The sequence below is a fragment of the Molothrus ater genome, chromosome 8, assembly GCF_012460135.2.
Source record: "Molothrus ater isolate BHLD 08-10-18 breed brown headed cowbird chromosome 8, BPBGC_Mater_1.1, whole genome shotgun sequence".
Classification (NCBI taxonomy): Eukaryota; Metazoa; Chordata; class Aves; order Passeriformes; family Icteridae; genus Molothrus; species Molothrus ater.
The window spans coordinates 2,875,254-2,893,969 of NC_050485.2; the positions used below are offsets into that span (position 1 = coordinate 2,875,254).

Genomic DNA, 18,716 nt, shown 5'->3' on the forward strand with positions numbered 1-18,716 from the left:
TTTCCTCTCTCCACAAAGAAATGGGAGGGGGAATTATAACTACTCTCTGGATAGAACAAACCCCTGTTTCTTCCTCTCCCTTGCTTCGGCCAAATCCCACTTTGAGCCCGGGCTGCCTGTCTGTGAAGGATGGCTCTTTTCTGGGAAGGGTGTCACTCAAAATGCCTTGGGGACAGCCTGGGAGGCCAAGGCCAGCCAGAGCTGTCCCTCTTTTTGTCTGGGAGCAATCCTTCAACATCCCTGGGCTTCCTGGGAGGATCCTGGAAGGTCCTAAGGCATCCCAGGATGTCCCAGAAAGGTCTGGGGAGGGGGCACCATGGGGGTCCCAGGGGTTTCAGAGGTCCTGAAAGGTCCAAAGGGGGGCCCTGGAATTTCCTGGGGGGTCCTAGAGAGGGTCTCATGGGGACCTTCCAGGATCCAGGAATCCCCATGGAACCCACCCAGAGACTGCCCCAGGATCCCTGGGATCATCTGGGAGTGCCCAGGGAGGGGGGCCTGGAGGGGGTGGATTTGGGTTGGAGGGAGGTGACTTTGAGATGGAGAGGGGTGTTGTTATTATTATTATTACTGTCATATTGTTATTGTTGTTATTGTTGTTTTGTTGTTAATGTTAATGTTAATGTTACAAAATAATGATGATGATGATGATAATAATAATAATAATAACAGTACAGCAACTGAGGCCTTGCTGTTCCTACGTGGAACAGCAGCTAGACAGAGTTAAAGAATAAAGTAGAGATTTATTAAAAGTCCTCAATGGATGCACCTTGGGCAGTACGAGAGCCCAGCCAGGATGGACAGCATGTCATGAGTTTTCAGACTTTTATAAAATTTCTGGTCCATTTCCATCTTGGGGTTCGTTGTCCAATCACACCTAAAGGTGATGCTCCCAGTTTGTTCTCCTCAATTCCCTGTTTTTTACACTTTTTGGGCCTGAAGCTGCAGCAGTGTCCTTGGTTCTGGGGCTGGAAAAGGATTGTGTGACTGAGCTGTGAGGAGAACTTGGTGACACTGTATGAAGTTCAGGGTCACACACTAATGCAGTACACAATCTGGAAAATAGGAACGATAATAATAATAATAATAATAATAATAATAATAATAATAATAATAATAATAATAATAATAATAATAATAATAATAATAATAATAATAATAATAATAATAATAATTTTTATTAATATTATTATTATAATTAGAATTAATAATAAGACATCACGACATCCCCCCTCCTGCCTGGATTCCCACATTCACTTCCCCACCCTGTGCTCCTTCCCCCTCAGGAATCACCCTGGGATGGGTCCCAGGAGAGGCCAAGCATTCACCTGGGGGAGCAGCCACTGCCCCAGGCAGTTGTAACCTTCCCGACCTGTTGTAAATCCCGTGGAGGTGCTGGTACAACTCCAATACACCTTCATGGCTCCCGGGTTCTTGTGCTGCCCGAGGTGTATCCATTGAGGACTTTTAATAAATCCCAACTTTATTCTTTAACTCTGTCTAGCTGCTGTTCCACGTAGCTTCTCAAGGCATCTGGAAGTGGTTTATTATTTTTGTTGTTGTTGTTATTGTTGTTGTTATTGCTGTATTTACATTTATATTTACATTTATAATTTATATTTATATTTATATCTTTATCTTTATATTTATATATTTATATTTATATCTTTATCTTTATATATTTATATTTATTCATATTTATATTCACATTCACGTTTATATAAATAAATAATGTTATCTAATGTTGTATTAATATTAATATTAATTCTATTTATATTCATATTTTAATATATTTTGAGATATTAGTAATATATTAATATATTATACTATATCAATGTATAAATGGTATATTAATACCTATATTAATATTAATTATTGATTAACATTAATATTAATATCTATATTATTAAATGTTATAATAATTATTATAATGAATCGCTGGTTTCTATTATTATTTGTTTATTTATTTAATAATAATTCTAATAATTATAATAGTAATTATGATGATAATAATAATTATAATAACACCCCCCCCTCTCCCAGCTTCCTGCCCGCAGGGTCCCCAGCCATGTCCCCATCCCTCTCCAAACCCTTCTGTGACCCCCAACCCTCCCAGTGCCACCTGGGCTCCCCTTTGCGACCCCCACCCAATCTCCGGCCACGCCCGCACCCCCAAATATCGGGGGGTGGGGGGGTGCAGGGGACACGACCCCCCCGGTCCCTGCACCCGCAGAGCCCCGCTTGTCCCCTCGCTCTAACAGCCCTCGGGGACACGGGGGTGGTGGCGCTGCCTTGGGGACACGGGGGAGGCGACAGGAAGCCAGAGCGTCTCTGCTCGCTGGGACTGGCCGGTGTGGGCCGGAGCTTCCTGCCCCAGCCCGACCGGGACTCACACCGGGGAGGGACCGGGGACAGCGGGGATTTGTCTCCTCTGGTCTGGTTTCCTCTCCAGGCAATGGAAAACCGGCACGCGGGGCTGCTGCCCACGGGGGAAAGGACAGGGAGCTACCGCGAGAGGGGAAAAATAACCCTCTGCCCCCTAAAATGGAAAAAAGAAAAGATCACAGTGCTCGTCCTGATTGTCTGAAGGATGAGGGTCGATAAATTGCCGCTGGAAGAGGCATAAAAGGTCAGGAATTAATCCATGAAATGGAACAAATGGAATGGAGGGGATCCCCCTCCGAATGTGGGGACCTCTCCAAAAGGTGGGGGGAAAACCCCAAAAGTAGGGAGACCCTCTGGAAAAAAGTGGGAATCCCCAAAAAAACTCCTCAAACTGGAGATCCCCACCCCAAAAGCAAAGCAGCAGTGTTGTCCCACGTAACATCCCTTGGGACTGGGCTCCAGGGAGGGCACCAGGTGGGAAAATCCTCGGGTTTGGGCCCCCAGAGGGGTCTGGAAAAGAATATTTAATTAACTTTTGGACAGGTTCTGGAATTTTGGAAGGATTTTTTGGGGGGGCATTTGGTATCTTCAAGTGAGAGGTTGGAGGTGCCAAGGTAGGATGGAGTCAGAGCTCGGGGGAACGGTGATAGTCTGGGGTTAAATTTATTAAGATTTAAGGGATTTTAAGGGATCCATGAAATTGAGAAATTTGATCAATTGATACATTTTGATCAACTGATAAATTTCCAGATGTGTCTGAAAATGGACTTAGCGTTTTGCAGAGCTCACGGCCCGGCTTTCCCAGCCCTGTGCGTGGAGCGGCACCGCCTCAGACAGAAGCCCTGGGGCCTCACTTCTCCTCCCCGCTAATTAGGAGCCGTTTATTAAGCTAATTAATCGCTGTTTGTTTGTCCTTGGTCCTCTGCGCAGGCCAGCACTGGCTCAGAGGCTGCGGGTGCTGAAGGGGGGATAACTCCTCCTAAAATTTGGAATATCCGAGGATTGCTCCCAGACCAAGGCTGTGGCTGGCCTTGGACTCCCGGGGGCTGTCCCTAGAGTGGCCCCGACACGGGGGACACGGCGGGGACACGGCGGGGAGCACAGGGGACATGGGCAGGGACACTGCAGACCATCAGCCTCAAGTTCCACCCCTCCGGCTGAATCTTGGATCATCCCGGCACCAAAACACCCCTTGAAATGCCACGTTTCTCCCTCCCTCTTCCCAATGTTCGCCCCAAAAGTGCAATTCCCCGAGTTATTTTAAGGTTTTATTCGGTTTTTTAGGTCGATTTCTCTCCTACATCGCCCACCTCGAGGAGACTTTCACGGGCTGCGGCTCTGCACATCCCCGGGGGATGCTGGCTCCGCGGGAATTGGGATTTTTCCTGCATTAACGCTGGTTTTGGGGTGCAACGGAGGCTCAGATCTCGACAGATTCTTTCTGGCAGATCCACTGCAGCGTCGTGTCGCAGCTCTGAGGGCTGATCCCATTCCCCTTGAGCGTTCCACAGGATCCAGGCGCCTTCCCGAGCTCCAGCTGCAACCTGCGGGTGGCAGGAAGGAGCCCGTGTCACCCCCCGGGGGTCCCTCGGGGACAATGGGGTGCCCTCGGGGACAATGGGGTGCCCTCGGGGACAATGGGGTGCCCTCCCGACCCCCAGTGCTCCCCCCCGGCGCTCACTGCTCCTGGTCGAGGTCGGAGCCGTTCTCCCATGTCCAGCCCGTCCCGGCCACAGGCACGGAGAGGCCGATCCAGAAGTGCCGGGTGGGATTCTGCAGGCTTTCATTTAGGAATTCCTGGCCCGGGAAAGGAGAAGTGATGGCGCTGTTTTGGTCACCCCAAAACTGGCTCTGTCCTCAGCCCGGATCTGAACCCCACCCGTGTCCCTCTCACTCTGCCACAGGCACCCGGGGGGGCTTGGACACAGAGGGGGGGCTGAGTTCAAGATTTTGGGAAGCCCCTCACCCTTCCATGGGTGGGCCGAGCTCAGGATTTTGGGAAGCCCCTCACCCTTCCATGGGTGGGCCGAGTTCAGGATTTTGGGAAGCCCCTCACCCTTCCCTGGGTGGGCCGAGTTCAGGATTTTGGGAAGCCCCTCACCCTCCAGCCCCTCCGGCAGCACCAGCCCCCTGGGTACAGCCGCATCCAGCATCCCCATCATTCCCTTCACCAGCTCATCCTGATCCCAGGGCATCAGCAGCTCGGAGCCCCGATCCCTGCAGTCCTCCCGGCTCCTGTTCCAAGGGTTCATCCCGTCAGAAATCCAGTAGCACTTGGCCCCGAGCAGCCTCCAGCCCACGGCGCACAGCCGGCACCCCTCGCTCTCTGTGGGCACACGGGCGGGTCCCGGCGGCTGAGGCAGCGCCGCGGCACCAGAGGGCATCTCCGGCCTCTCTTTATCGGGGGGAGGCCCTAAGGAGCCCCCCGGGGGTTGTGTTACCTCGGGGCGGGCACAGGACCCTCCGCCTCTCCCTGAGGATGCTGTCCCAGTCCGAACGGGCAGCTCCCAGCGAGGCGTTCTCGTAAGCTGCGGTCCCCTTGGGCTGCCACTGCTGTGCCACACACCAGGAGACTGCGAGAGGGGGATGCCGAGCCCGGTCAGGGAAATCGGGGGTGGGGTGGGAAGAGGTGCCCGGAGCCCTCTGCCATCCCGTAGACTCACGGCAGAGCACGAGGGACAGCGCCAGGCCGCACGTCAGGGCCATGAGGAGGCGGCGGGGACAGCAGGGGGATGCTGCGGGGACCCTCTGGAATCCTTGATAGCCAGATCCTGCTGTTGGGGAAGTGATGTGGAAAAAAGAGTGGGCTCAGGAGCACCCGTTGCCTCCCTGAAACCTCCAGACCCCAAGGCAGGAAGTCCTGGGGCAAAGCAACTCAGTGAGACCCCCCTGCCCAGGGGAACGAGGAGCTGGGTGACCCCAAAAACCCCCTCTGCTCCATCTTTTGGGGTCACAGCTCAGGGGGATGGGACAGCAGACAACCACAGCACCAAGAAAAGCCCCCCAGACCCGCCTCCCTCGAGCCGTGCCTCAGTTTCCCCACCCTGGGCAGCTCTTGGTGACTCCTGGGTGCCTTCAGCCTGCACCCGCCCCACTTCAGTTCCTCTCCCCCAAAGATCGGGGGGGCCCAGTGGACACGACCCCCAGTACCTGCCCCCTGCCGGGGTGGGCATCTCCCCGCAGAGCCCCGCTTGTCCCCTCGCTCTAAGATCACGTAGCCGTCCTCGTCCTCCATGCGACAGCAGAGCCCAGGGGACACAGGATGGGGACACGGGGGTGGTGGCACCGGGCTGGGGACACGGGGGAGGGGACAGGAAGCCAAAGCATCTCTGCCCGCTGCTGCCGGCCCGGTGTGGTGCGAGCTGGCGGCGGGGCCGGAGCTTCCTGCCCCCGCCACAGCCCGACAGCGACCGGGGGGGGGGAGAGTCACCCTGGGGAGGGGACCCCGGGGCTGGGGACAGCGGGGGTTTGTCTCCAGACGAAGGAAAACCGGCATACGGGGCTGCTGCCCACAGGGGAAAGGACAAGGAGCTGCTGAGAGAGAAGAAAAACCCTCAGCCCCCTAAAATGGTAAAAAGACCAAAATGCTGGTCCTGATCTCTAAGAGATTGGACTGTAGCCCCCATCCCTTGGGCCAGTGCGGAAGTTGCTGCTGGGCTGGGCTCAGTTTATCCCTGGGGATGGCAAAAGCTCCAGGCACTGCCTGTGCCGCGCCCGCCGGATCCATCAGGGCTGGAAACTCTTTCAATGACACGGGGCAGCAGCCAGGGCTGGTGCAGAACCTTGGTGACACTTTACACGATTCTCTGTGTAATGCCAGCCTTTCCCATGCCGCTCTTTCAGTACCACCGCCACCCCGATGGTCCCTCGGTGCGGCTCTTTCAGTGACATGGGGCAGAAGCCACTGCTGGTGCAGGACCTTTGTGACACTTGACACCATTCTCTGTGTTTTATTCCCTTCACACCTGCCAGCCTTTCCCATGCCGTTCTTTCAACGCCACGACGGTCCCTCGGTGCAGCTCTTTCAGTGACACGGAGACCCTCCCTAGGCACGGCTCTTTGTCTTGGTTTGTAAAGACAGGAGTCTGCTAAGGAAAGCTGGAGCCTCCCCTGAAATGGAGAATGTGAACCCTCCCCACCCCTCCGAATTGTTATACATTTTAAATTAAGGGGCTCTCAGGCAAAAATATGGGAGCAGGAATAAGAATTCTTTAATAGGGAAGAAAAAAAAAAAAGATAAAATTAACAACGCAGTGCACTAGAACAACAGTGCCAGAGTCAGAACCCAGCCTGACACCCTGTGGGTCAGGGTGTTGGCGGCAGTCCCATTGGAAATGTGGCTGCAGCCCTCCTGCAGTGTCAGGGGTGGTTCTGCTGGAGCAGGGGGTCCTGTAGAGAAGGATGGATTCTGCCTCTGAAGATCCAGTGGAAGGAGAGGCAGCTGCTGTTCCTCTGGGGAATCCCGTGGAGAAAGCCGTGCTGGTGTCTCAAAACCTCTGGATTATATCTGGGTAGCAATGCTTGGCTCCTCCCTCTGGGCAGAGCATCTCACAATGGGATGTTACAGTTCTTATCAGTCATGCAGTGACATTCAATAGCTGTTATCAGCAGATGTCCCCTCCCGAGGGAGGTGTGAATGTGGTCACTCAAAGAGAGAGATCAGGCAAACTGCCCACTTGACAAAGGTAATCTGCCATACAGATGGGAATGGAAAACATCTTGCATTGCAATTTTCACTCTTCTATTGCACTTTATTCTGTTCCATTTCATTTCGTTCCCCGTGCATTCCTCACTCATGGCCATGGGCCGGCTCTCCCAGCTCCCCGGCGCCTCCCCGGAGCTCGGACACCGCAGTCGGCCCAAACCCCGGCTTCCCAACAGGATTCTCCCCCCCAGAGCTTCCCCCGCTCCTTCCCGGCACTAAATGGAGCTTCCCCCCACCCTCTAAGGGGTGTGCAGCAGCCCCGGGTGTGACCAGTGAGGAGGGGGAAGTGCCCCCAGTCCCTCCCCAGTGTCCCCAAAAAAGGGAGGTTACAAGGACAAAAGGGGATTAAACTGAGGGAAGCAACGCCTTTTCCGTAATTGTCTGAGTTTGAATTGTGGAGGATCCCCCTTCACCTATGATTTGAAGGGTCACAGTTGAAGGAAAACACAGTGTCATGATTTTCAGTGTTTCAGTTGGCTGGGAATCACAGTTTTCCATTATTTTCATGTTTAAATGGAAGCAGAATACCTTTAGGGTGCTGTTCCATGGGTTTGAATCAAGGGAAAGAGCTCCATTTTCATCATCTCAAGGTTAAAATTGAGGGCAAACACTGCTGTCCCTGGTTTTAAAGGGCTTCCCTTGCGAGGAGCCTCTTTATGTGCCATTGTAAGATCACACTTCCAGAATGACACGTGAAGTGCCCCCCTCTTCCACTCCCCCATTCTTTTTAGCACAAAGCCTTCCCAGGACCCCGAGCTGCATCACCACCCCTTACTGCGGTGTCTTTAGGAAACAATTAAACTCAGCAATCAGAAGGTTCATGCACTAATAAAAATACTGTATGGTTGCTGGGCAGAGGGGTTTAGAGATGGATTTCCCAAGCCTTTTCCCGTTTCTTTCTGGGGGAAGCCATGCTCCCCGTCCACTCCAGCCTGGCCCTTTAAGTAACTTGAGCCTCCAGGCTGCAAATCCCAGTCTCCAGCTAAAAGGATGGAAAAGCTCTTTCCCCCTTCCCCCTTCTGGGTCTTTTCTTTTGAAAGGAACTGTCTTCTATCCTGTGATGGGAAGAGAGAGATCTCCAAAAGACAGAGCAGCTTTCTGAGCATCCCCGTCCCATATCAGGACAAACAGGCAACTCCTCCTCCCCTCAATGCTTCTGGCTGCTCTTTTTCTCCCAGCTTTCCTCCCCTCCCGCCGGCCTTTGGCGAACCTCAGCTGATTTCCAAACCCTCCGTGGCTGCTGGGGGTTGGTACAAAGGTTTAATTATTTGCCTTTTCTTGGGAGAAGGTCGGGCCCCATCGCCCGGCACTGCTGATCTCGGCACTTTTGCTGTGAGGTCCCCCTCTCCCACCCTCCTCCCTTCCCTGCCTCCCTCCCGGCTCCTGGAGCCCACCATGGATCCACAGGCAGCTTGGGGATGCTTGTGCCTGCTTTGCTTTTCCCTCCTGAGAGCAGCAAAAGGTAAGACAGGCTTTGGGCTGGTTTAGGTCCAGGGGCTCGATGGGGTCTGGATGCTCGGAGAGGTGAGATGCTCATCCCAGCATTTATCCTCCCAGTCTGCAGCCAAGCAGGGAACAGGGACTGGCAAACTGTCAGGGCATTTGGGGAGGGCCGGCTCATTACCAGGAGGGGCCACAGGACAACACCTGAGCTCCAATCAAGGTGTAAGGAAGTGATCTCCACCTGGGGAGGGCAGAGAAGGAGCTGACTGACAAAACTTTGGGAGGGGCTGAGGGTATAAAAGGCAGAGCATCCATTTTGTAAACGAGTATGTGGCTGACAGGCCCAGAGACTCCCAGCGCTGTAATTTTTCCTTATTCAGTCCATTGTAGTATCTTTTGTTGTTAAGATTTAATTAACCTTTAAAATTTTAAGAGTGAGGGTAGTTTCTCACACTTTCCAAGCACAGTCCAGAAGTGTCACCTTCAGGCCAGTTTGTGATGATTTCCAGGAGCCCAGGGCGATTTGGATTTCCCATTTGAGCTTGCTGTATAATATTATAAATAACAAATATAGGTATTGGCTTCCACACTTATGTATTAACTGTTGTTTTGCAAGTAATTATTGATCACAAAAATCCTGATACAGTACAAATTGCAATTACTGCTTTTGATACAATATAACCTGTCAGTTCATCTATGCACCCTATAGCTTTTAAAAATAGTGGTGTAATAGATACTATGTTAGACCATAGCATAATAGAGACTGAAATTAGGAATCATTTTCTCATGTAACTAACTCAGAAAATGAGGTAAAATAATTAAGTGACTTCCCAAATTCAGGGACTATCCTATCTGAAACACAAGATAACAGAAACAGAAACCAGGGAACCAAACAAAAACATTTATTGACCGTCGTTATAAGGGAGTGAAAATATAAGACAGAACCAAAAGAAAAAATAAAATATATTAATTTAAATGAGAAGATGGCAGGAAGACAAGTCAAAGGTTTAAACCAAGCAAAAGAACATGTTAACTCAAATGAATGTTTCGATATGTATAAACTATAATGAATATGCATATAGGCCTATAATGTAACAGTATATAAAAAAAATCGTTTAAGTTAACTGTGTGCAAAGACACGAGCACCCAAATGTGGGATTTTATCTCTTAATAAACTTACATAAAAATTTTAAATACAAATCCATGTTTCTCACACATGACGGCAATGCACTCACTGCAGGCAGCACCAATGGCAGGATGGATTGCAGAGACTTTTCCTTTGCAGCCCCAGCCCAGCGTTGGCACTGGGCATGAAGAGGCACTGAGGTGACCTGAGAGGAAGTGCAAGGCACAGGCTGCAGCTGAGGAAGGACAGCGCTGTGCTGGGCTCAGAGGTGAAGCTGGCACTGCCCAGTGGGGAGAAGGTCCTTTCTGCAGCCCCTGTTACGGGGGAGCTGGGGCCTTGCTGCAGAGATACGGCCGCTTACTTGAGCACATCTCACTCCTGAACCTTTTCCCGTCGGCCAGGTACACGCACTGGGAATTGCCGAGGACAGGAACCCTGCAGGGAGGAGCAGAGGCAGCGCTGGCTGCCAGGGGCAGCCCTTGTGCCCCTGTGCCCCCAGGCCCTGCCCGGCTCCCCGGCACTCACCGGGAGCTGTAGCTGCTGCCGTCCCCCCAGTGCAGGCGCTCGCCCCGTCTGCGCAGCCCGAGCCAGTAATCGACGTTCCCGCGGAGGCGGAAGAGCAAATCCTGCCCAGGAGAGAGGAGTGGGAGCTGCCCCGGCCCCTCGGGGGGACACGGGCCCGGGGCTCCCCCCGCACGCCGGGGCTCCTTCCCTGCAAGGCCCCGGCCCAGGGCTGCAGCCCCGGCCCTACGAGCACCGAGCCCGGCCCAGGAGCACCCCCAGGCTGCCCTCAGCCACCCCACACCACCCGCAGCCCCTCACTCACCATGGCCTCCTCATCCTTGGCAATGGCCAGGGAGGCCCCGAGCTCGGAGCACCGTTCCTGACCTTGCTCCCAGGTGCTGTGATCCTGTGAGAAGTAGTAGCAGACCCCATTGTACCAAACCCAGCCATGGGGACAGCACAGAAGTGACAGAGGAGTCGCAGGTGTGACTGGAACCTGTGGTGCTGCAGGGGGAAGAGGAGAAGGTCTGAGGATTGCCCTGTGCAGGGAGCAGGGAGCCCGCTCTGCCCCGAGGGGCTGGGCCCAGGCTGCTGCCCCTCCCTTACCTGCCAGCACAGCCAAGGCCACCCCCAAAGCCAGCACCAGCACCAGGAGCAGCAGAATCAGCACCGCCGTGCCCACGGGATGGCCCCTGATCCATTCACCTGCAGCAGGAAAGAGCTGCTGGCTGCCAGAAGCAGAGCCAGGCCTGCAATCTGCTCAGCCCATGGCCAGGGAGCAGAGCAGGGAGCCCTGAGCCAGTGTGGGCCTCACTCAGCTGGCAGCCAGAGAGCCAAGAGCCTGGCCACAGCCAGGGACACAGCTGTGGCCACAGGCAGGGACACAGCAGTGGGCACAGGCTGCAGCAGGAGAACTGCACAGCCTTGGGGGCAGCTGGGGCTCTTGCTTCCAGCCACTGATGGGGCCCAGCAGAGCACCAGGCCTCTTCCAGACATCGGGAAACAGCCACACACCTGCCAGCCCTGTCCTTGGGAGGGGACACTGTCCCCACCCTGGAGGCCACAGGAGTGGCCCTGCACTCACCCAGGAATCTTCTGAGGCTCCTTTTGTGTTCATTCTTGGTTGCTGATGTGCTGTGGGGAGCCAGGGGCTCCCTCACACTCCCATCGCTGGTGCAGAATCCATTCTCCACATCTCCACTCACTGCACGCTCACAAGTGGCATCCCCCTGCTGATGCCAAGAGGCTTCTTGGACCCCAGGCAGGTGTGGAACCGTGGCTGCTGGTCCCTGCTGGGGATGCTGGGGCTCATTCGCAACTGCATGAATGGAGCAGAGTTCACTCTCCTTCAGTTCACAGTTGGCACCTCTCTGCCCAGAACAAACAGCACCTTGCTCTCCAAACATCAGGAGTGCTGCTGGCAGATCCTTTGGGAGCTCGGCCTCGGGAACAGCTTCTCAGCCGCGCTGCTGGCACCCTGAAAGGGACACGGTGAGAGGTCACTGCTGGTGCCGGCCGTGCGGGGGCTCAGTAGGGCGGTGCCAGCTGTGGCTGCGCTGTCCCCGCTGCCCAGAGGTGCGGCAGCAGCTGCGGAGACAAGCGCAGCCTCCGCGAGCTGGGGCAGCACCGACCGCGGGTCGCGCCTGGGCTGGAGCCGCCTCCGAGCTCCGCCGCCGCCTCGCCGCGCTCCGGAACGGGACAAACGCAGTGACCCTCCCGCCGCTCCGGTCCCGGCACACCCACACCGGTGCGGCTCCGCGGGGACTGCTGGTGCTGCCACCGCTCCCCGTCAGAGGCAGGCTCGGTGCCGGCGGGGTTTCGGCTCAGTTGCTGACGGCAGCGATCCCGAGCGCCACCAGCAGCGAAAGCAGCGAGCGAGCGGGGCGGCAAAGCGTGCGGCGCGCCACGGGGGCACCGAGGCTCCCGTGTCCACAAAAGCCGTGCTAGGACAAAAGTCCACAGGCCACTGAGGCCGGAGAAGAAGCGCAGCCCCGGGGAAGCCGCTCCTGGGGCTCTCAACAGGGAATTCTCGCAGGGATTCTTGGGCTGGGCTGGGTCAGTCCAGGTGCCCGGGCATGCACAAGCGCTCTGTGCCTCTGCTCCTGCCCCTGGGCAGGCAACAGAACACAGCAGGAAAGGCTCGGGGCTCTCAAGAAAGGCAGCCGGAGATCTCTCACTCATCATGGGTAAACAGGCTCAGACTGGGGAAATTACATTTAATTTAATTTATTCTCATACAAATAAGAACAAGTGAATAAGATGTACACCAGATCCTAAAAATGCACCTTCTCCACACCGTTCTCCCCTTCCTAGGCTTCACTTTATCCCCAGTTCCCTCCATCCCTCCTCCCCACACAGTGGCACAGAGGGATGGGGGCTACAGTCCCAGCGCAGGGGGGACACGGGGGAAGCCGCCACCAGGAACTCGCCAGAACCCCCCGGCCCTCAGCGCGGCCCCTCCGCCCGCAGCGAGCCCCGAGCTGGGGCAGCGCCGACCGCGGCTCCCACCTGGGCTGAAGCTGCCTCCGAGCTCCGCCGCCGCCTCGCCGGGCTCCGGGTGCCGCCACCTGCGCTCTCCGGGCACTCGACCTGGCAACACTGGGTGCCGAGGGCGGTGCTTGGGCGGCTTTTGGCCGATTTGACAAATCAGCGTGTGGGAAGCACCGAGGGGCGGTGACGAGCGCCCGGACGGGAGCCGCGAGCGGGGCCGGATACGTCAGGGAACTCACCCGAGTGATTTTGCTTTCTTGGACCAAAGTGACTCACGGCGCTGTATTGGGAGTCTTAGGCATTTTTAGGAGTCACGCCAGCAGAGCAGTCAGGTCAGTCCTGTCCTGCAAAAACCTTGCTAAGGAAAAGGGCTCTGTGCTATTGGCGCAGGTCGAGAACGGCAGCCCTGTGGAAAGCTGCTTCTGGGCCTCCCAACAGTGACTCACGGCAGGGATTCTTGGAGTGAGCCTGGCCAGGTGCCCAGAGGTGCCACCAAAAGCGCTCTGTCCCTCTCCTCTTCCCCCCCGGCCGGGCCGCCTCATGGCGCCCCCTCACCCGGCCTGCGAGCTGCCGCCTGCTGCTGGCCCGGGGCAGCTGCGGCTCGGAGCCCGCCCCTGCCGAGGGGCAAGAAGCAGCAGCCCCGGGCTGCTCACCATTGTGCCCCGCATTCCCTGCCCCGGCGCCTCACTCCCCACAATCGCGTTGTCAGGGAGCCAAGAGCAGTCGGAAAAAAGAAAACATCCTGCTTGCCTAGTCGAGATCCAAGGCATTCCGTGCGTGCTGCCAGGGCTCACGAGTCACAACTGGTGAGTCAGCTTTCTCGGAGAGGGACTTTGCTAGATCTGCTGTTTATGAATAGGGATGGGCTGGTGGGAGATGTGCTGCTTGGAGGCCTCCTGGGGCACGGTGATGATGAAATTACAGTGTTCTCTATATTTGGGGATATCGGGAGGAACGTCAAGAGGGCTTTCCACTGGACTTCAGGAGGGCAGACTTTGGCCTGTTTAGGAGACTTATTCAGAGTTCCTTGGGAAGCAGCCCTTAGAAACAAAGGAGTTCAGGAAGAGTTGACATGCTTCAAAACAGAGATCTTGAGGGCACAGGAACAGACTGTCCCTGTGTGCCCAGAGAGGAGCTGACGAGGCAAACATCCAGCCTGGATGGGCAATGAGGTTTTGGAAGAATTTAGAAATAAAAGGAGGATGTATCAGCTTTGGAAGGAGGGTCAGGCTTCTCAGGAAGTATTTAAGGGGGCTGCTCGGGCAACGTAGGAAAAAAATTAGGGAGGCCAAAGCTCAGTTTGAACTTAATTTGGCAACGTTTGTAAAGGATTACAAATATATTAATAGTCAAAGGAAGGGAAGGACCAGCTTTTGTTCTCTTTTGGATGCAGGAGGGAACTTAGTAACTGCAGATGAGGAGAAGGCAGAGGTGCTCAATGCCTTCTTTGCCTCAGCCCTTAGTGGAAACACAGCTTGTCCTCAGGATGAGTGAACTCCTGGGCTGGTGGATGGTGTCAGGGAGCAGAATGGGCCCCCTGTGATCCAGGAGGAGGCAGTCAGAGAACTGCTGAGCTGCTTGGATGCTCATAAATCTGTGGGCCCAGAGGGGATCCACCCCAGGGGGATGAGGGAGCTGAGAGATGAGCTTGGGAAGCTGCTCTCCATCATTTACCAACAGATCTCTCACCCTTCATAGGCATAAGAAGACCAGAGTGGGGACATTAATTTTAATTGGATTTGTTATCAAACAAATCAGAGCAAGGCAATGAGAAGTATGCCAAATCCTAAAATTGCACCTTCCCCTAAGTGGTTCCTCTTTCCTGGGCTTCACTTTATCCCCATTTCCCTCCCTCCTCCCCACACAGTGGCACAGAGCGATGGGGGTGTTTTGGTTTGAAGGACAGGGATCTGCTGAGGAAGGCAGGAGCCTCCCTGGCAATGGAAAATGCAATCCCCCTCCCTCCGAATTATTATAATTCTGAAATGAAGGGGCTCTCAGGCAAACATATGAAAATAGAAATTAGGGCCGTTTCAAAGTAAAACAAAGCAAAACCAGAGTATAACAACGTACAAGCCCCAGCGCGGCGCTGCCCCGAGCAGGCCCAGCCCCAGCCCCGCCTCTCCCGGCCGCGCGCGCTTTCCCCTCGCTGCAGTTCCGGGCGCGGCCGGCAGGGGCGCTGGCGGCAGCGGCAGCCGGGTCTGAGCAGGGCAGGGAGAGGCGAGCTCAGGGTCCCGGGCACCCGAGCAGGGGGGACAGGGCCCTCCGGACCGAGGGGTGACAGTGAGGTGCCCCTGCAGGGGCTGCTCTCACAGGCTCACTCAAGTGCAGAAGATGCTGCTCTGGCCTGGGTTATGGCGCTGGCAGCAAATTCCCTTCCCCAAGCAGCAGCTCTGACTGTCCTCCTCCAATGCTGAGAGAGAGAAAAAGAGAGAGAGAGAGAGAGCACCAGCAGCTGACAGACTCTTCTCCACAGTCAAGTGACAGATGACAAAAGTGCGATTCCTCCTCAGAACGTGTCAGCTGTTCTAACTCTGCCAAGGACAGTCCAGAAGTATCACCTTCAAGCCACTTTGTGATGATTTCCAAGAGCCCAAGGCGATTTGGATTTCCCATTGGAGCTTGTTGTGTCATGAGGGCAATGCAGTCACTGCAGGCAGCATTGGTGGCAGGATGGATGGCAGAGACTTTTCCTTTGCAGCCCCAGCCCAGCGTTGGCACTGGGCATGAAGAGGCACTGAGGTGACCCTGAGAGGAAGTGTAAGGCACAGGGTGCAGCTGAGGAAGGACAGCGCTGTGCTGGGCTCAGAGGTGAAGCTGGCACTGCCCAGTGTGGAGAAGGTCCTTTCTGCAGCCCCTGTTACAGGGGAGCTGGGGCCTTGCTGCAGAGATACGGCCACTCATTGGAACAGTTTTCACTCCTCAATCTCTCGTCAGCCAGGTACACACACTCGAAATTGTCAAAGACAGGAACCCTGCAGGGAGGAGCAGAGGCAGCGCTGGCTGCCAGGGGCAGCCCTTGTGCCCCTGTGCCCCCAGGCCCTGCCCGGCTCCCCGGCACTCACCGGGAGCTGTAGCTGCTGCCGTCCCCCCAGTGCAGGCGCTCGCCCCGTCTGCGCAGCCCGAGCCAGTAATCGACGTTCCCGCGGAGGCGGGAGAGCAAATCCTGCCCAGGAGAGAGGAGTGGGAGCTGCCCCGGCCCCTCGGGGGGACACGGGCCCGGGGCTCCCCCCGTACGCCGGGGCTCCTTCCCTGCAAGGCCCCGGCCCAGGGCTGCAGCCCCGGCCCTACGAGCACCGAGCCCGGCCCAGGAGCACCCCCAGGCTGCCCTCAGCCACCCCACACCGCCCACAACCCCTCACTCACCATGGCCTCCTCATCCTTGGCAATGGCCAGGGAGGCCCCGAGCTCGGAGCACCGTTCCTGACTCTGCACCCAGGTGCTGTGATCCTGTGAGAAGTAGTAGCAGACCCCATTGTAGCCAACCCAGCCATGGGGACAGCCCAGAACTGACAGCGGAGTCACAGGTGTGACTGGAACCTGTGGTGCTGCAGGGGGAAGAGGAGAAGGTCTGAGGATTGCACTGTGCAGGGAGCAGGGAGCCCGCTCTGCCCCGAGGGGCTGGGCCCAGGCTGCTGCCCCTCCCTTACCTGCCAGCACAGCCAAGGCCACCCCCAAAGCCAGCACCAGCACCAGGAGCAGCAGAATCAGCACCGCCGTGCCCACGGGATGGCCCCTGATCCATTCACCTGCAGCAGGAAAGAGCTGCTGGCTGCCAGAAGCAGAGCCGGGCCTGCAATCTGCTCAGCCCATGGCCAGGGAGCAGACCAGAGAGCCCTGAGCCAGTGTGGGCCTCACTCAGCTGGCAGCCAGAGAGCCAAGAGCCTGGCCACAGGCAGAGACCACAGGGGTGGCCCTGCACTCACCCAGGAATCTTCTGAGGTTTCTTTTGTGTTCATTCTTGGTTGTTTATGTGCCCTGGGGAGCCAGAGGCTCCCTCACACTCCCATCACTGGTGCAGAATCCATTCTCCACATCTGCACTCACTGCACGCTCACAAGTGGCATCCCCCTGCTGATGCCAAGAGGCTTCTTGGACCCCAGGCAGGTGTGGAACCGCGGCTGCTGGTCCCTGCTGGGGATGCTGGGGCTCATTCGCAACTCCACGAATCAAGCAGAGTTCACTCTCGTCCAGCTCACAGGCAGCATCTCTCTGCCTGCAACAAACAGTACCTTGCTTTGGAGACATCAGGAGTGCTGCTGGCAGATCCTTTGGGAGCTCGGCCACGGGAACAGCTTCACAGCCGCGCTGATGGCACCCTGAGAGGGACACGGGGAGAGGTCACTGCTGGTGCCGGCCCTGGGGGCTCAGGAGGGCGGTGCCAGCTGTGGCTGCGCTGTCCCCGCTGCCCAGAGGTGCGGCAGCAGCTGCGGAGACAAGCGCAGCCTCCGGGAGCTGGGGCAGCACCGACCGCGGGTCGCGCTGGCCTGGAGCCGCCTCCGAGCTCCGCCGCCGCCGCCTCGCCGGGCTCCGGGTGCCGCCGCCGCTGGGGAATGACCCGAACGCTCCGCCCGCCGCCCCTCCCATCCCGGCCGGACTCCGCGGGCGCTCGGGCTGGTGCCGCTCTGCGCTCACGCTCCAGGGCACTCGGGCTGGTGCCTCAGCACAGAGCCCATGGGGCAGCGGCTTTTGGCCCTTTTGACCGATCTGCGTGCGGGAAAGCAGCGTGGCGGGGTGAAGAGTGGGGAACAGAGGAGCAGCGAGCGGGATTCGAAAGGCAGCGCGCCTCATGGAAATCACTGGAGCCCTTTTGCTTTCTTGTACCAAAGTGACTCCCGCTGCCACTTCGGGAGCCAGAGGCAGGGGCATATTCAGAAGCAGAAGCCACGCCAGCAGAGCAGTCAGGTCACTCCTGTCCTGCAAAAACCTTGCTAGGGGAAAGAGCCCCAATCTGTTGAAGCTGGTCGAGAACCGCAGCCCCGGGGAAGCCGCTTCTGGGGCTCTCAAGAGTGAATTACAGCAGGGATTCTTGGAGTGAGCCTGGCCAGGAGGTGCCCGGTGCCACCAAAACGGGCGAGTTCCTTGTGCCGGCTTCCCCCATGTCCCCCCCGGCCCTCACCGCGGCCCCTCCGCCCGCAGCGAGCCCCGAGCTGGGGCAGCACCGACCGCGGCTCCCACCTGGGCTGAAGCTGCCTCCGAGCTCCGCCGCCACCGCTCCGCTTCACGTGCCGCCACCTCAGCTCTCCGGCCTCTCGACCTGGGCCATTGGCTGCCGAGGGCGGTGCTTGGACGGCTTTTGGTCGATTTGACAAATCAGCGTGCGGGAAGCACCGAGGGGCGGTGACGAGAGCCCGGACGGGAGCCGCGAGCGGGGCGGGGAGCGGCAGGGCCCGGCCGCGCACGTCCTGAGAACCATCCGAGTGGTTGTGTTTTCTTCCACCAAAGTGACTCACGGCGCCATAAATGGAGTCAGAGGCATATTTAGGAGTCACGCCACCAGAGCAGTCAGGTCAGTCCTGTCCTGCAAAAACCTTGATAAGGAAAACGGCTCTGTGCTATTGGCGCTGGTCGAGAACGGCAGACCCAGGAAAGCCGCTTCTGGGGCTCTCAGCAGTGACTCACGGCAGGGATTCTTGGAGTGAGCCTGGCCAGGTGCCCAGAGGTGCCACCAAAAGCGCTCTGTCCCTCTCCTCTTCCCTCCCGGCCCGGCCGCCTCATGGCGCCCCCTCACCCGGCCTGCGAGCTGCCGCCTGCTGCTGGCCCGGGGCAGCTGCGGCTCGGAGCCCGCCCCTGCCGAGGGGCAAGAAGCAGCAGCCCCGGGCTGCTCACCATTGTGCCCCGCATTCCCTGCCCCGGCGCCTCGGAGCCCGGGCACACCGAGCGCCGGCACGGCCGCTGCGGCTCCCTGCCTGTGGACACGGAGCGGGTCCCGGTACCGAGGGCAGCGCCGAGAAGCCTCGGCCCCGGAGCAGGCAGGATGTGGCGCTTTGTGCCCGCACTCGGGCTGCTGCCGCCCTGCGCTCACGCTCCCAGGGCACTCGGGCTGCTGCCGCCGCAGCTCGGGGT

At 57.0% G+C, this 18,716-nt stretch overlaps 2 protein-coding genes across 2 annotated transcripts; both read right to left on the reverse strand.

Annotated features, from left to right (window-relative positions):
- Positions 1-9,411: 9,411 nt before the first annotated feature.
- Positions 9,412-11,825, reverse strand: LOC118688001 (C-type lectin domain family 2 member D-like). The gene is made up of 5 exons (XM_036385220.2): positions 11,245-11,825; positions 10,767-10,865; positions 10,483-10,664; positions 10,182-10,282; positions 9,412-10,091 (listed from the first exon to the last, which is right to left on the reverse strand). The coding sequence occupies exons 1-5, from the start codon at positions 11,564-11,566 to the stop codon at positions 9,974-9,976; spliced, it is 822 nt and encodes a 273-aa protein (XP_036241113.1). The 5' UTR covers positions 11,567-11,825; the 3' UTR covers positions 9,412-9,973.
- Positions 11,826-14,468: 2,643 nt separating this feature from the next.
- On the reverse strand, positions 14,469-18,027 carry LOC118688006 (C-type lectin domain family 2 member H-like). Its single transcript, XM_054515630.1, has 6 exons — positions 17,829-18,027; positions 16,883-16,969; positions 16,301-16,399; positions 16,017-16,198; positions 15,716-15,816; positions 14,469-15,625 (listed from the first exon to the last, which is right to left on the reverse strand). The coding sequence occupies exons 2-6, from the start codon at positions 16,896-16,898 to the stop codon at positions 15,511-15,513; spliced, it is 513 nt and encodes a 170-aa protein (XP_054371605.1). The 5' UTR covers positions 16,899-16,969; positions 17,829-18,027; the 3' UTR covers positions 14,469-15,510.
- Between the last annotated feature and the right edge of the window lie 689 nt (positions 18,028-18,716).

Excerpts from the sequence above, each read along its gene's own strand:
- LOC118688006 (XM_054515630.1), bottom strand. Across the intron at positions 16,199-16,300 it reads GGCCTTGGCTGTGCTGGCAG|CACCACAGGTTCCAGTCACA; the intron begins GTAAGGGAGGGG and ends TTCCCCCTGCAG. Across the intron at positions 15,626-15,715 it reads GGCAGCAGCTACAGCTCCCG|GGTTCCTGTCTTTGACAATT; the intron begins GTGAGTGCCGGG and ends TCCTCCCTGCAG.
- LOC118688001 (XM_036385220.2), bottom strand. The coding sequence starts at position 11,566 with ATGTTTGGAGAGCAAGGTGCTGTTTGTTCTGGGCAGAGAGGTGCCAAC. Across the intron at positions 10,665-10,766 it reads GGCCTTGGCTGTGCTGGCAG|CACCACAGGTTCCAGTCACA; the intron begins GTAAGGGAGGGG and ends TTCCCCCTGCAG. Across the intron at positions 10,092-10,181 it reads GGCAGCAGCTACAGCTCCCG|GGTTCCTGTCCTCGGCAATT; the intron begins GTGAGTGCCGGG and ends TCCTCCCTGCAG.